General features: G+C 43.6%; 1 protein-coding gene across 1 annotated transcript; it reads right to left on the reverse strand.

Annotated features, from left to right (window-relative positions):
* Positions 1 to 765: 765 nt before the first annotated feature.
* LOC104607661 (RNA-binding (RRM/RBD/RNP motifs) family protein) lies at positions 766 to 8898 on the reverse strand. The gene is made up of 9 exons (XM_010273340.3): positions 8751 to 8898; positions 5776 to 6280; positions 5584 to 5700; positions 4347 to 4487; positions 2897 to 3070; positions 2184 to 2391; positions 1929 to 2095; positions 1448 to 1533; positions 766 to 1080 (listed from the first exon to the last, which is right to left on the reverse strand). Exons 2-9 carry the CDS (start codon positions 6244 to 6246, stop codon positions 948 to 950), a joined length of 1497 nt encoding a protein of 498 aa, XP_010271642.1. The 5' UTR covers positions 6247 to 6280; positions 8751 to 8898; the 3' UTR covers positions 766 to 947.
* Positions 8899 to 17100: the final 8202 nt, after the last annotated feature.

The raw sequence follows: 17100 nt of genomic DNA on the forward strand, positions 1-17100 counted from the left end.
ATTTAAAAATTACGAACTTACATGGATATTTGTACATTCCATCATTAAAGATTGATATATCATATATTATATTTATCATTGTTAAACTTTAATTATCCTTTCTTAATTTTTGAGGCTTATGCCTCACCATGCCTTGGGGCTTACGACATATCAACATATGTACAAGTATTTAATAATAACATAGTCGTTCTAGATGACACAAATCAAAACATATCAACATATAATAAAATACATAATTGTACAAGTATTTTATTTTCATTTTAGGTCAAGAAAAGGTTTTTTACAAAAATGTAATAGGCAGGGCACCTAGATCTCAAAATGTGATCTCAAATCAATATAAAGATCACCCCAATGAGCACAAAATTATGACCTTAATTTAAAATTTTAATGTGCACCGAGGACCCAGTGACGGTCAAATAATTTTTTACCAAGTTGATGGTTTTTTTACCAAACGAGCTTTAGGAAATTAGGACCTGAAATCATAGTAAGGTGACTGAACATTTCAACCATGGCAGTCAACAGCGGATTGAAAACATTGGTTGAAATGATCACCGGGTGTCCCTCCAAATATAAGGCAAGGGAGCAAACTCCCATAACTTAAGGCTCTTTGTGCTAACAGTGGATCTCACGTTAAGACAGCTGCACCAAAAGAGAAAAATGCCACCCCTCCCCACCCCCCAAGTTAGCAGTTTCAGATTTTCGGCAGACAGGTGCATTGAATTAACCAAGATGAGGCAGAAAGAAGAATCGTCATCGAGAAGCCTGTGACAATGAAACAGATTATCTTGACATGCAAGACCACAATGGCTTCCATTGTTGAGCTAGCCAAAATATTGTTACAATCAAGTCATTTCTGTTAGATTGGGACAAGGCCCCTTCAGTTTCTTTCTTAATAGGAATTAAGGTAGGAAAACATTTCACCCATGGCTACATCCAAACGATTTAAATCAATATGGACGATACCTGCGCCCACGGCCCCCTTCACCACTGTTGTGCCTACCTCCGCTAGAACCACCACTGCTCCTGTTGCCACTTCTCTGCTGTGAAGGTGGGGTATGAGGCTGTGCTCCGGGCTGTTGTCTGGAGAAAAAAGGAATATGAAGGTGAAGTTTAATCTACCATGCAAATAAGCATTTAAATTAGACTAGTACGATTGTCAAGGGGAACAAGTCAGACACATATTGCAGAAAGGTCTGATCAAATCCAAACGAGGAATGGTGGTATGCTGAGAGGAATCGAATAGAACCCGTAAAACCAATTCTACTTCCACTCACATTCCATCGGGTTAGTGTTAGGGGTAGAATTCTACGTGATTAAGTTCCAAAGCTTCACAACCGTGTATACCAAGACCAAAGGAATTGCCAACCGTGACTTCCATTAAGGCAATAGGAAAAGAAATGATATTTCATATAGATAGCAATAAGTGAAACAAAGAATTCATGCTTACAGGACATATCCAATCCTTCCATCAGGCAAAAGCATCGGCATCATCGCCATACCAGCAGGAGTGGGACCCCTGCCATAAATTAGGGGCTGCAAGAAAGATACAAATCTTGATATCAGCTAAACCACGAGGAATATGAAGCAAACTATACGAAGAAATAAACAAAGAATAGGTTGCCATAGCATTCTATGGTGTTTGCTTCAAACCTACCCATCAAAGTACTAGTCAACCCACAATTACCATACAGTAACTAGTGTCCCATGGGAGAGAACATAATTTGTTTGGTAAGAGAAGGATTAATTAACTAAAAAAGAGATCTGAAGATCTACAGGACCATCAAAAAGAGTAAGCTTCCTTGCTGCGTTAGCAGCTCGGTGAGCAGCACTAATTTAATGATTTATGCCCTCCCCTCAAGCCAAAAATCATAAAATACTCTTTGATGAGTCAGCCCAAAAATGCATAATAAAGTTAACACTTATTTCACCTGTGCAAAGCCTGCAGCACCATATCCTGCACCATAAGCCCCACCAACCAGGCCATATCCAACACGAGGTGGATAGCTAGGAAGAAGGGCCGACTTCTGTGAATTTGATCCTGCATCAGACTTCCGATCTGCTTGTGGCTTTGCAAGGGAACACTCCAGAACTTGACCTGTCAATAGAGGTAACCCATCCAACATTATCTACCATATTTTGCTTAATGAGTGAGAAAACAAGAAATCATGTGAAGAAGAAATCACCATCAATTTCATATTTCTCTGTGTTTTTGAGTGCCTTCATGGCACTTGATCTCTCTGCAAAGTGAACAAAACCAAATCTGCTTTTCTCCTGTCCAGATTTTGCTGGTGGCAATACAATTTTTGTGATCTCTCCATGGTGTTTGAAAAGTTCCCTCAGACGCTCCTGAGTTATATTTTTTGGCAAATTCTTCACGTAGACTGCTTTTACCTGTTTAAACCAACTCAATTGTCATGGTTCAACCAGAAAATTTGAATGTAGCTAATTACAGTGAGGAAACTCAACTGATTGATGAATCCTACCCAAGCCTATAAACCAAGGATGTGTGTCCATTTCCTAAATGCCATAGTCATAAATTCTATCTACGATCCAATAAGCAAAATACCTTGATTATCCCTTTATTGTTAATATTATTTTTTGGGGGGGTGGACAAGGAAATAAAAGCTGAACTAAATAGAAGTGAAAAATTAGGATATGTTTTGTTTGGTTAAAATACTACTCCAAAAAACCATACTATTTGGAAAATAAATTTTGAACCAAAATTGATTCTTTTTTGGAACTTAAATTTTCAGCACCAAAGAATCAATTCTTAGAACGAGTTCTAAACCAAAAATTTCAGCAACTTTCATACATCCAAACTGAAAAATGATTCTAAGAATAACAAAGTTCATATGAATTAATTCTCAGAAACCATGTCAAACACAGCTCTAGCTACCTGAGAAGCAGGAGAAGATTCAGCAGTCTTAGGATCAGCCCAGCTCACAGTAGGAGCATTATTGTCTAACTTGAATTTTGGGTTTGACATTTTCTGCCTTGAATATTCAGCACATGCATGGTTATAATACTCAATGAAAGCAAAACCACGGTTGCGGCTGGAATTCTGTGGATCCTGCATGATGGAAAAATGTCAGTCATAAAATGAATAGATCTAGAATCCCCAATATAAAGCGCAGAAGCACTGGTATCAACAATCATATATTACACGTGCACAGGTAAACCAGCAAAGTCATTTAGTGGATGGGTCAAAAGGACACATGAAGCTCAAACACGGTACAATGGATGATGGCCAAAAAATGCCACACATACTCCCAGTCCTCTATTTGGCAGAATATTGGCCAAATGCCATTTCCATGTGTCAAAACAAGAAACAATCAGTGCATAACTTTGGACAATTGGTATCACATGGAAAAGCTCCTATCGAAGGCAGGGATTATGGGATGACAAGGACTGGATACTGCAGAAATGAATATCACCAATCAGAAAGATCACCTATCTGATGGATGGTTTGGATCAGAAAGACATGCTGGAAGGCCAAATCAACTAAACAACAAAAAACTCAAAACAACATAATCCAAGTTGACCGCAAATCAATAATGAAATATAAATGAAGGAAAAGAATTTCCTCCATTGTCCATAATTCAAAAGCAGGGAAGCTACAAACAGCCATAGTTGAGACAAATAAAACGAACACCACCACACTGATGCAGATGTGGATATGAGGCTTTTTTTATTTTCTAGTCATAGGTGTCTTCAGAATAGGGTTTAAGTTTCCTATAAATTTACTGCTACTTCCAAATTATTATGTATGGTAACTTTCAATCTATTTATAGTAATTCTTGTAATTACAATTTTATAAAACACATGATTTACTATTTTAAGGCAAGTAGAAGTTGATTTCTGTCAGTTCCCTAGTCCCAATTGAAGTTTATAAAGGGACACCTAAGTTCGTAAGTTGAGTCTATAAATAGTCATTGTAATTGCAATTAAAGAACAGCTGATTTGAAGAAATAAAGTTTGGTCTAGTGAATTCTGGCTGTCACCAGGAAATTCTCTTTTTTTCCTCTCTCTCACCAATTTCTTAATTCTTATAAGCAATCTGTTTTTCCTCTCTCGCATTCTTTGGTGGACAGCAAACAGTCTACTTATTTTTCCATCCATTTTCTTCATCTTTAATCACCTCAAACCCCTCATTCACCTCAAAAAGCCCACCAGTGGATCTAAATTTAGTAGAATCCTATCCTGCCCAACATCACTCACTCTTTAGCTAAGTTACAAACTTTAAAAATGAGGTGTGCCTCAATATGCAGAGGCACATAATTTGGACCTGAAAACAAAGAGAGGAAATACTGCTAACTCAAAACTACACAAACAAAAAGCATGCCAACCTTAAGCAGTTCCACAGCATTAACCCCAGGTCCAATCTCTGTCACAATCTTCTTCAGATCTTCCTCCACCCAGCTTCTTGGGACATTACCAATAAACAAGCGATGTTTTGCCTGCGAAGATGAACATTTTATCTTTCTCCCCTGCAAAAGTAAGATCGAGTTAGCTGCAAAACCACAGTTATTGGTTGAGTTCTTTTGCTTCCAGAGTTTCAAGGACTGTGGAAAAAAGATTTTGGAGCTGATTTTTGGACTTCTCTGAATTCTGAATAGTAATGCGGAGTTTTGTTTTAATGCAGAAATGTTGTTTTTTGCTTTTTCTGTGGTCTTACATTACTGTAATCTGGTGGAGGTGACATCTTGACACCTAGTTATGATGTAATGCTTTTGCTTTTAGCAATAAAATTTCTTTTTATTTATCTTCAAAAAAAACCACAGCTACAAAAGAATCAAGAACTATGATGGCATCATTGATGGAATCAGAAAGGTTTGATAGTAATATCAACTGGTAAAGCTAAAACAAAATATTTAGAACAAAAATGGACTTTCTATCATGCAAAGTAAAAGTCTAAAAGAATCATTACTCAATGTTGATCCCAGTTATCTGGGGCCTTGGGAGGCATGAACTGGACATTCCTAACTTTTAGCATTTTTTTCCACAGTCACCGCTGTCAGACTCGAATCCACGTTCCCATGCTTGACACAGCCCGAGATTTTAGCAATATAACAATTAATGGTCCCTAAATATTTAACTCTTTTATTACATTTCCAAGTCTAAACTGCAAAGTGCTTATCAAAAAGAGACTAAAGTCTAAAAACCCAACCATCCAAAAAAGAAGAAAATTATATATGGAAAAGAATTGGCAAGTACAGTTTGAGCAACACCTAGAATCTACAGGCAGGGTCACTTTGCTTATGATAGGTGACTTTGATTCTAACTCTAGGACTAAAAGTAATCATGTAACTGTAGATTGATAAATTTGTCCTATTAGGGTCTGTTTTTCTTTCTAGTTAATCCCTCTCCATGTAGTATATACTTACCTAGCATTGCTTTTAATAAAATTCTTCTATTTGTTACTTACAAAATTTTATTTATTTATTTATCTATCTTAGTATCTTTTGGTGGTGATGGGTGGGTGTGTGGAGAATGGAATGAAAATGTAACATGGACCATCAATCTACCATTTAATTTGTATGAAAATCAATGTAAAATTGCAAGAACAAAAAGTGAATTCATTACCTTAAGCTCAGTATTGTTAAGTTCCTCAATGGCTTTAGAAGCTAATTCTTTGGTCCTAAATGTCACAAAAGCATAACCTTTGTTTTCATTTGACTCTTTTCCCTTCATTATCCTGACCTGTCATGCCAAATATAAGTGTCATAAATCATTGTCAAGAAAACATGAACAAAGCATAACAAAAAGCCATCTCACCTCAGTGACTTCTCCAACAGCCTCACAGAAACTCTGTAAATCCTCTTCAGAAACATCATGAGTTATGCCACCAATATAAACTTCAGAACCATGGGGGGGAAGAGCAAGAAGTTCAGCATGTTTCTTACTCTCATCCTCATCGATTTCCTTGGCAGATGGCATCTCCTCATCACCACTGGGGCTTGCCTGTGCATCAGCTCCATTAGCAACTGCATCCTCCTCTTCCTCTTCCTCTACCTCTTCTTCTACTTCTTCCTCTTCCTCTACCTCCTCCTCTTCTTCTACCTCCTCCACTTCCTCTTCCTCCTCTACTTCTTCATACTCAACCTCTTCTTCCATTGCCTCCTCAGCATCATTGTCTCCATCAAGGTCTACTTGCTCTTCAGGTTCAACTGGTTTTTCAGGCTCAACTGATTTCTCGGGTTCAACTGACTTTCGTGTTGCTGCAGCATTCGACCTCGCCCTCGGCATCTTATGTATCTAATCAAACAAGCTTGCAAGGCAGCTGTGGAAGAAGCACAGGAGCCAGAAGCATTTGCAAGGGGGAGTATACAAATATGGACAGGTGGAAACAAAATGAAAGGCCAAAAGGAGTTGCAGAGTAAGAATCTCAATTGAAAAATTGCCATGAGATATGGCTCCAAGGAGTTTCAATGTGAAAAAGGATTGAAAATAGTAGTAGCAGTTCTAAAAGAACAGGCAAGAGAGAAGACCAAATGATAATCAAGAGGATGATGATGCTCAACTGGTGCAAAACAAAACTGAAGAAATGAACTTCTTGAAAAAAAATAGATATCAAGCTGCAGCCCAACAAATACTGCCCAGTTTTAAGTGTTTAAACATCTAAATTCTGGCACAATTCATTTAGAAAGGGGGCAAAGGAAAAAGAAAAAGAAGCAGTGAATAAGAGATATGAATTTGATAGAAAAATGATAACATAATGAAGTCAAATAATCCAAACACTTGAAAATGATCCAAGCACAAATTAAGAAATGAAGTATTCCAAGAGGAAATTTGGAATAATTCATACATAACACAGACAAGACACTAAAAAGAAAGATGGAAACAAGGTTATCAAGAAAATATGCTCATCAATCTTAATACAAGTCCTGTATGAACTGCTTTAGTAGTTTCTGATCATTAAACAATAGTAGATACATCACATAGACAATTAGAGATTTCCAATTTGGGTCAAATATAAGCAGTAAATTATTCATTATAATGAATGCTAAATAACCCTAGAACCAACATATATTAGATAAGGAACTAACCAACACTAACCAGTGCACTAAAGCTAAACCATATGGAAACATTCTCCATAATCTGTGTGGAGCAGGGTCAGGGAAAGAACACATAATTCTCAAACATTAAGGCAAGGATTCAGAATAGTGTGCCTTAAAAGAATTTGTATCTGAAATTGACTACATCATGGAGGAAATGCAAAACTATCCAAGAGGTTCTAATGTAGCCAAACCCCATATAGATGGGACAAGGATTAGATGATGGTGATGATGAGGTTCCAATACGTGCATCTAATCCTTGGAAGTGCAAACTCAATTGCCAGAAACATGAACCTCGGATCATACCAACAAAAAAGTGTACTCCGGATAGCTAGGAACAGCATTGGGTAAGGGCCCTTTTTATATAGTCACTATGCACAACTCCATTGTCAGACTTGGAGGCAACCAAAATAAAGAAAGTGCATGTTCACCCTCTTTTCTATTGAGGATGTGCTTGTTCAAGTATCAAAACATATCCAACCTTAAAAAACATATCCAAGCCCTAAACATTTTTCAACTCAAGAAACAATCATCCTATTGATGGAATCCTGACCCTAAATTAATTCAATAACACTTTATTTTTTTAAAGCTTCAATGCATTCATAAATTCCTTTTCAGATCCTTGCATTTGAATATGAAAACCAAGAACTTGAATTGGTTGGCCCTTGAGTAAAAATTTTCGACACCTGCACAACTTTCACATAGTAATTATCAGTGCATATATAATACATGCCCTTTGGTCCCTAGACGCGGGATTGATGTTCTATTCCCCCCAGGCCCCACCAAGTGCCCGTTTGGGAGGGCATAAGTATGATCTTTTAGCTATACGAGGCAGGACCCACTCAGGAAGCCTATAAAGCAATGATTTCTTAAAAAAATCCGGAGAGCCAACTTTTGGTCATCGTACAGCCATTTGCACAATTGCACTGCTCTCTATATAAGCCTCTTCCAGTAGCTTCTTCAATGCAGCTGAGCAGAAGTTAAGCACTTCCAAACGGGCCCTAAATTCCAGCTTCTAAGGAACTATATATCAAAGGAAAGTTTTCTCGTATCTTTTAACTTATAAATGGAAATTAAAATAGTTACACATTATAGTTTGTCTGGGGCCTTTCTCCAGCAACAATCTACCCACCCACCACCCATCTCTCCCGTACCGACGTAACATTGTAACTGCAACCTTCCCAATTTTTTTTGATAAATAACCTTCGCGACTTCTTCACTTAGATGTCGAGATATCACCTCATCATAACAGCCAAAGCCTAATTTCTTCCGACAACCAAGAAACTAAGGACCATACACTGATAGGGCTACTATGAACGACGATTCAAATTATGCCTCCGTTATCGAGATGAACCATAAACCATGGTAATCCCGTCTATTCGTTTAAAGAGCAAAATTAGTTCATACATGCAAACACCAAGTCCAACATGAGTGGTAGTGGACTTCAAATTTGCCCTAAACTTCAGAAAGGCAGCTGCTAGAAGAAAAGTATTAACAAAAACATCACATTCTGAAATGGAACCATGTTTACATAACGAAGAAGCTCGAACAATTAAAATATAAGAACAACAAGGGAAAGCTATAGCAACAACCGCAGAGCATAGATCTACAAAACCCCTCGAATAGAAAGGAATAGACAAGAAACAACAGAAGAAACTGACAGAAATGGAGAGAGAGAGAGAGAGCATAAATTACCAGAGACGTTCTCTATGTGAAGACTTCGTTTCGTTTCAGGAGCCAAAACCACAGAATAAAGTTTCGTGCGGACCCTTTCTGCGGTAATAAAAGAAACCCTAGACCAGTGTTAGGGTTTCCGATGCGCAGCTCTCCAATTGGGTGTAACATAGAATATTACGTTGCTACCCATAAATAATCCTATTGGTTCGGGTGGCATATGAGGGTACTTATGTCAATTAAAACATATTGAGTGCCATATAGCGTGATGTCGACCTCCCCGTACCCGTACCGTGGTTGGATTGGACCAAAACCAAACCATACATTTTTACTGTCCTTCCGGGTATGGATGTTAACGAGTCAGATTTGGCACCAGCTACCCCGATCCAAACCCATTTAAGGGTGACCCGGTTCATCCAACTCGAATATGATCGGCTCGGTGCAGGTTCACTACTTAACCCGATCAAGTAACATTTGTTAACATTATTCAGTTAAAACCGAAAAATTTGGTTCAGTTTTTTGGTTTGTGATGAAGGAGAATTCGGCCCGACCTCGTAATAGGGAGACATGTGGACATGACTCGACAAACAAATCGGCACATGGATATGACTCAACACAGGTGACAACTCAGCAAGTATCAGCTCACTACAGAGCAAGCTCGAGTACACTAGCGTCCCGAGCCGAAGTTACTTCGGGCTAAGATCATCTCAGTTCGCGAACTAAACAATAGCACCAAGTTCATGCCAACTCGAACCCAAGCAAATGGACAACCTCGAAGATGACCTGCCTCGGGCAAAATCACCTCGGCCTACATCGGCAGCTCGTCGCAGGTAGCTCGCCACCAGGCAGCTCGCCATCAGTTAGCTCGCTACAAGGCAGCTCATTATCAGGTAGCCCAATGTCTCGCGAAAAGCTCCCTGCCTGGCAAAACTATACCTGCCAACCCTGAGGACTGCACTCATGTCCCCCGCCTAGCGGCACCGTGCCTACCAACCCTGAGGACTACGCTCATGACCCTCCCCTAGCAGCGCCGTGTCGAGTGAACCACCCCGGGCTCCTTAACTCTCTTCACGCAGGTCTTTCCCGCCCGTCGCCAACTAGGAGCAAAGTCACTTCCACCTAGGAGTGGCCGGATTGCGCATCATCAATTGGCGTCGGCTGTGGGAATCGCTTCCAAAAGCCTTCTCTATCAATCATCCATCGGCATTAATGGCATCTTCTAGCAACACCGGGTAGATCAACGAAATGAACACCTCTGGGGGCAACTTCAGGCCCCCACCGTGCGTATCGGCCAGTTTATCGTGCCTCTTAGAACCTTTGGGGTCCCCAAACTGAACCTACCCTAGGTCGTCAAGAAGGTGAACGCCCCACTCCCTCCTGCGGTGAACATCGTCTTCACTTAACCCTCTGTGGTTCCTCCCGCGGTGGGGCAAAACCAGCTGAGTGACCTAGCATAGTGCGTACGGGCCATTCATGCCCAAATGCATCAAGTCCAACAGCTTCAGCACTACCAGCAACAAGTCCTGCATCATTTCAACCAACAGCAGTTCCCAACGTTGTAGCAAAACCGACAGCCAACTCTGCCGCGGTGCCCAATAACGCCACAGAACTAGCAGCCACTCAACCGCCGCCGGAGTAGCCGCCCTCCCGCCGAGGAGAGACCTCCCAAGCCTCACCCCGTAGCAGGAGAGAGCAAGTAGCTCCCACCACCTTGCGGCAACAAGGCAGATCAGAAGACACTCGCCCCACCAAAGTCGATCCGCCCCAGCGCGCGCAACCAAAAACCTTACTTATGAGCAACTGGTTTGAAGCCTTGGCCGCGAGCTCTGAGCGAGACCCTTCAGCTCGCGGAAGCCAATATCAGCCCGATTCCCACCAAGCCGGGACCCGGCCTGACAATACCAAAGCAAGCAGCACCAATACAGACCCTGCCAAGAAGCAGCGAAGATGGCGTCCCAAGGTGTGCCGTGCAATAATTCCTGAACAGCTCACGGAGCCCAGCCGACTCGAGCAACCCAAAGGTAGGGCGGGAGCAAGCTCGGAAGTTGCAAAGGACGCCCCTCTCCTCTCGGTGCCATCTCCCCTCTCCTCCGATCTCCTAGCAGCTCCCATGCTGAAGGACTTCAAGGTACCCCCTCTAGACAAATATGACGGGTCGTTTGACCCAAATGACCATGTGGACTCCTTCTAGTCCCAGAGGTACCTCGCTGGGGCTAGTGAAGCCTGCATGTGTGTTGCCTTCTCCACGACTTTCAGGAGGGTGGCGTGCACATGATATAGGAACCTCCCGTCCGGAGCAATCAAAAGTTGGGCATAGTTCGCACAAATGTTCACCTCGCACTTCATTACCAGCAAGAAGTGTTCGAGGTCGCAGGAAAGTCTCCATAGCATAGTCCAGAAAGAAGGAGAGTCCATCTGGAGCTACATCAAGCGCTTCAATGGCACCTGCCTCTTGATCCCGAACCTAGACCCCGCTATGAGACTCGCCGCAGCAAAGAGAGGAGTCACTCACAGGGAGTTCAAGTGGCATGTGGTGGTGAACAAGCCCAAGGACATCACCGCATTCCTCAAGCTGGTTGACCAATTCATGGAGACTGAAGAGGAAATGAATCAAAAAGTCAAAGCTCCAGCAGAGAAGAGGAGGAGAGACGACGACAGGATGCACCACAGAAGCGGCAAGAGGAAGAAAAGCAAGTCCCCGACCAGGGGAGAAAACAAGTCAAGTTGGCACTCCCGAACTCCTCCAGTTGAAAGGACGAGTTACACCCCCCTCCACGCGAAGTGAAGGGAAATTCTTATGACGATTAAAGATGCCCCGTTTGTAAAGTGGCCACCCCGGATGAAGGGGGACCCCGCCACTAGAAATAAGAATGTATATTGTCACTTCCATAGGGACCACGGTCACAGTACCGAGAACTGTAAGAGCCTCCGCGACGAGATTGAAGAGCTCATCCGCCGCGGATACTTGAAAAAAATTGTACAAAAAAGTAATAAAAATCAGACAGATCGGCAAGGGGAGTAGAGGAGAGATGCTCCCGAGTCCAATAACAGACAGGGCGAGTAGAGACAACCGCCCGAGGAAATGCCAGTTCGCGGAGTGATCAACACAATTACTAGTGGGTCCATCGTCGCGGGCTGCACCTCAGCAGTAGGAAAGACCTCGGTTCGCGAACTAGAACAAGAAAAATATAACCCTCTGAAGCGACTGCGGCCCGCAGACCCTATATCCTTCACCGAGGACGATGTGTGAGGAGTCCAGTATCCCCACGATGATGCTCTGGTCATAAGAATGAAGACCAACGACTTTGAAGTCAAACGCATCTTGGTGGATTTGGGAAGTTCAGCCAACATCCTGTTCAGGAGCACCTTCAGCAAGCTACAGCTCCGGGAAAGCGACCTCCAGCCCGTGAGTACCCCTCTAGTGGGCTTCAGTGGAGAAGAAGTCAGGCCCCTTGGTCGAGTCTCATTGCCTGTAGAGGTTGGAATGTGGCCCAACATCGCGAGGTTTGAGCATGCCTTCCTGGTGGTTGCGATGCCCTCCCGTACAATTCCATTATAGGATGGCCACCCACGCGCTTCGTGCGGTGGTATCTACCTGCTACCTGGCAATGAAGTTCCACACGGACTTTGGGATAGGGGTAGCTCGGGGAGACTAGCTCGAGTCCCATAAGTGTTACGTTGCAGCCCTCAAGGGGAAAGCCAAGTTGGCGGAAAGCGTTGAGCTCGAACGGCCTGTAGAGTATCCAGAGGAGTGACCTACATCGACTGAGGGAACGGTCCTCATCTCGACTTTGAAAGAAGATTCGGCCAGGACTCTCCAAATCGGGGCAGCAGTCGGAGAACCTCTTCGAACCCAACAGGTAAGTTTCCTACTCAAAAATTTAGATATATTTGTATGGTCCGTGGTAGAAATGCCCGACATAGACTCAAAAATAATAACTCACAGGCTAAACATTGATCCCATAGTTAGGCCCATTAAACAAAAGAAACGCAACCTCACCCCAGAACGCTGGAGGATAGTTGACGAGGAGGTCGGGAAACTTCTAGCAGTCGATTTCATCAGGGAGGTCCATTACTCGAGCTGGGTAGCTAACCCCGTTCTGGTAAAGAGGGCAACGGTAAATGGTGCATGTGCGTCGACTATACTGACCTGAATCGAGCTTGCCCAAAGGATTGTTTTCCGCTCCCCAAGATCGACCGTCTAGTGGATGCGACCTCAGGGCACGAGTTGCTGAGTTTTCTAGATGCGTACACAGGCTACAATCAAATCAAGATGGACCCCGTTGATGAAGAAAAAACGGTTTTTATTACCGAACTACGCCTATATTGTTATAAGGTCATGCCCTTTGGACTAGAAAATGTCGGGGCAACCTACCAAAGACTTGTGAATCGAATTTTTGAGCCATTGATCGGCAACAAGGTTGAATGCTATGTAGACGACATAGTCGTCAAAACCCAACTTTTAAACTGTTTAAAAAGTGACTTACAATGTGTTTTCAAAATCTTGCACAAGTATAGTATGAAATTGAACCCTAACAAATATGTCTTGGTGTCACCTCGGGAAAATTTCTGGGTTACATAGTTAGCCGACGTGGCATCGAAGCAAACCCTGAGAAAATAAAGGTTATACTGGATATGAAGCCCCCTCGCAAGTTTAAGGAGGTTCAGAGGTTGAATGGCTGTATGGCTGCCCTAAGCCGCTTCATGTCAAAGTCAGTAGATTTTTGCCTACCCTTTTTCAAGGCAATTTAAAAAAGCAAAGACTTTGAGTGGACTAAAGAATGCCAGTTCGCCTTCGACGAGCTGAAGAAATGCCTAACTAGCATCCCGGTTTTGACTCGACCCGAGGAGGGTGATGTTTTAAAGTTGTACCTCTCCGCGAGTGATGAGGTGGTCAACTCAGTACTAATAAGGGAAGTAGATCAGGTCCAACAATCTATCTACTATGTGAGCAAAGTTTTGCAGGGTGTCGAAATCAGATACCCAGAGATCGAGAAGGTGGCATATGCGCTGGTAACAATAGCCCAGAAGCTTAGACCATACTTTCAAGCCCACATAGTCGTCGTTCTTACCAACCAACCCCTGAGGCACGTCCTACTCAAGCCTGAGGTATCTGGAAGACTGACGAAGTGGGATATAGAGCTCAGCGAGTACGACATCCGGTACGAGCCCCGAACAGCAATTAAGGCCCAAGCCTTGGCCGATTTCATAGCAGAATGCACTTTCAGCACTACAGCCTCCGAAGTGATAGAGACCAAGCACGCGGAGGAAGCCTCAACTAGTACAAAACCAGTCCCGATTAGAACAAAGTCAACATGGGACGAGGAGCTCTGGATCCTTCACGTAGATGGTTCATCAAACCAGCAAGGAAGCGGAGCCGGAGTCATCATGTACGGGAAAAGCGGAGTGAAGCTGGAATACGCACTTCGGTTCGAGTTCGCAGCATCCAACAATGAGGCGGAATACGAAGCACTCATAGTTGGGCTCATGCTAGCAAACAAAGTATAAGCGAAGCACCTCGTCATCAGCAGCGACTCCCAACTCGTGGTCAACCAGGTAACCGGTGATTACGAAGCTCGCGACCCCACCATGGCCGCTTATCTAGCCAAGGCCAGGGAAGTTCTACGCGGCTTCCAATCATACTTCATCAAGCAGATTCCAAGATCCGAGAACGCTGAGGCCGATGCATTATCTCGGTTAGCCAGCACAAGAAACAACTCCATGAGGACCGCGTTTATAGAGAACCAACCTTGGTCTAGCATTCTCGAAGGGCAGAAGAGGTAGCTTCTATTGCACAAGCAGAGATGAGCTGGATTGACCCACTCGCGAGCTACCTGCTTCATGGGACCCTCCCTGTAGATCACAACGCAGCTAAAAGGGTAGAGTGATAGGCAGCCAAATACGTCATTATAGACGAACAGCTATACCGAAGATCTTACACGCTCCCCTACTTGCGCTGCTTGCGACCCTCAGAGGCAAAGCTCGTTCTCCGCAACACTCATGAAGGGCTGTGCGGCGGACACTCGGGGGGCAGGGCTCTCGCCTAGAAAGCGCTACGGTAAGGATATTACTGGCCCACGATGAAAGCAGATGCACTCGAGCTCATCAAGAAATGCGATAAATGCCAAAGGCACGCCAATATCCATCATCAACCTGCTGCTGACCTGAAATACCTCACTAGCCCATGGCCCTTCGCATAGTGGGGGATTGACATTCTTGGACCATTCCCGCCAACAACAGGACAGAGGAAATTCCTGGTGGTAGCAATGGATTACTTTACAAAATGGGTAGAGGCGGAACCCCTACCGACAATTACAACTCGATCTGTACAAAATTTCTTCTAGAAGAATATAGTATGCCACTTCGGATTACCCCGAGTACTTATCTCTGACAATGGAAAGCAGTTCGACGATATCAAGTTTCAAAACTGGTGCGTCGAGATGGGGATACAATAGAATTTTACTTCGGTGGCACACCCTCATGAACAGGGCTATACTCCATGGACTAAAAGCCCGCATAGCCCGAGCTAAAGGACTATGGGTAGACAAGCTGCCCATTGTACTATGGACCTATCGAACTACCGTCAAGACCGCCACAGGTGAAACCCCTTTTAACCTCACCTATGGCATGGAAGCAGTAATTCCAACCAAACTCGAAGTACCCACATTACACCTACAGGTGTACGATAGGGAAACAAACGATGACGAGCTCCGTACTAACCTCGACCTGGTAGAAGAAGTACGGGATCTCACGTACATTAAGACCGCAGCTTACCAGCAAAGAGTAGCTCGGTACTATAATACCTAGGTCAAGAAGCGGTACTTCCGCGTCGGCGACCTGGTCCTTCGGAAAGTATTGGTGTCTGAGTCCGGTGTGGGTAAGATCGGACCAAACTAGGAAGGTCCCTACCGAGTAAAACGAATACTCGGGGAAGGTACATACGAGCTCTGAAGGAAAGCAAGTACCTCGAGCTTGGAACATCAGCAATTTAAGACAATACTACCTGTAATCATTGAACTAGGGGAGCGGACTGAGAGTCACCCCCAGAAAGCCTAGGAGTGGACTACGAGTCGCTCCCATGGCCTAAAGGTTAAGGTACCGAGTTGACGGAATCGTCACTATATAAGTCCTAGTCGCCTCCTTGGCATGGGCACCTAAGCCCCAGTCGCCTCTTTGGCATGGACAAAGCTTAGGAGTGGACTACGAGTCGCTCCCAGAGCCTAAGGGATAAAGTGAAAAACCGGCAAAGACCCCATCACCGCATAAGCCCCAATCACCTCTTCGGCATGGGCAAAGTCAAGAAGAGTAGATTACGAGTCACTCCCAGAGCCTAAGGGCTAAAACACCGAACTGACGGAAATCTCAGCACCACATAAGACCTAGTTGTCTTGCTAGTACAAAACTACTAAAACCAAAAGTATAGATAGCTCGGGTATGAACCCTACGATGTCTATACCACCTCGGCGACAATCACGGTTCAGGTCTGTCAGGGGACCAACGTTTAAACAAGTGATCCGTATGCGAATAGCTTGAAGTGACAAACACTTGGAAAAATTTCACCTTGGTTACCCTTACTCGTTACCAAGCTCGGTAACCTGATAATTCGGGGTGATCCACGCAGTTTGGAGTAATAGTTTGTACTTTGGTTACCCTCACTTGTTGCCAGCTCGGTAGCTCGACAGTTCGGGTAACCTATATAAGTGTTGCCTATATCGAAAGTTATCCATAAGTATCCTTGAGCTGAAACAATATTTTTTCATTGATAAAAAAGTTTAAAGTACAGGAAAATTTTGTCAAAACCCGAGCTTGACGGCATCGGGGTGTACATCCATGATTCAAAAAGAAAAAGAAAGAAGGAACTGTCACGCAGAGGGGTCCACCACTTCAACCTCGTCATCGCTTTCCTCTGACGAGTCATGTTCCTCGTTCGCCGCATCTACTGTCTCTGGAGCCAAGCCTGTCATTGTGATAGCACCAAGGTCAAGACTAGGGAACTTCTGCCGGACTAGATATCTATAGAGATTGAACTCGGAGCGGTAGGAGATTGAACTATACTCGACCTGAAGAGCATGGAATTCCGAAGATCCTTGAAGCATTCAATGGCCATAGTCCTCTCTTCTGACTGCGCCTCCTCGACAGTGGTATTGAGGATCTGAGTTCGCTCTTGGACCGTTGCTTTGAGATTTTGGATTTCTCGTTGAAGTTGTGCCTTCTCCTCGATAATTTTCGCGGTCAGCTCCTCTTCCTTCGCAGCCATTGCAGAAATCTACTCCATGAGCATAGCATTCTCCTCGATCAGTAAAGAGATTCGCTCCTCCTGGTCCAAAATCAACAACCTCTGGCTCTCACTTCCCTTCTTCGCCTGAAGTAC

This window comes from Nelumbo nucifera, chromosome 2 (assembly GCF_055504915.1).
Source record: "Nelumbo nucifera cultivar China Antique chromosome 2, China Antique-T2T, whole genome shotgun sequence".
In the NCBI taxonomy this organism is placed as follows: domain Eukaryota; kingdom Viridiplantae; phylum Streptophyta; class Magnoliopsida; order Proteales; family Nelumbonaceae; genus Nelumbo; species Nelumbo nucifera.

Bases quoted from the DNA above. Each gene is read 5' to 3' on its own strand.
- LOC104607661 (XM_010273340.3), bottom strand. From the start codon at position 6,246: ATGCCGAGGGCGAGGTCGAATGCTGCAGCAACACGAAAGTCAGTTGAA. The intron at 1,534-1,928 runs GTGAAATAAGTG...TCTTTCTTGCAG, and splicing joins GTGCTGCAGGCTTTGCACAG to CCCCTAATTTATGGCAGGGG. The intron at 1,081-1,447 runs GTAAGCATGAAT...TTTTTTCTCCAG, and splicing joins GGAAGGATTGGATATGTCCT to ACAACAGCCCGGAGCACAGC.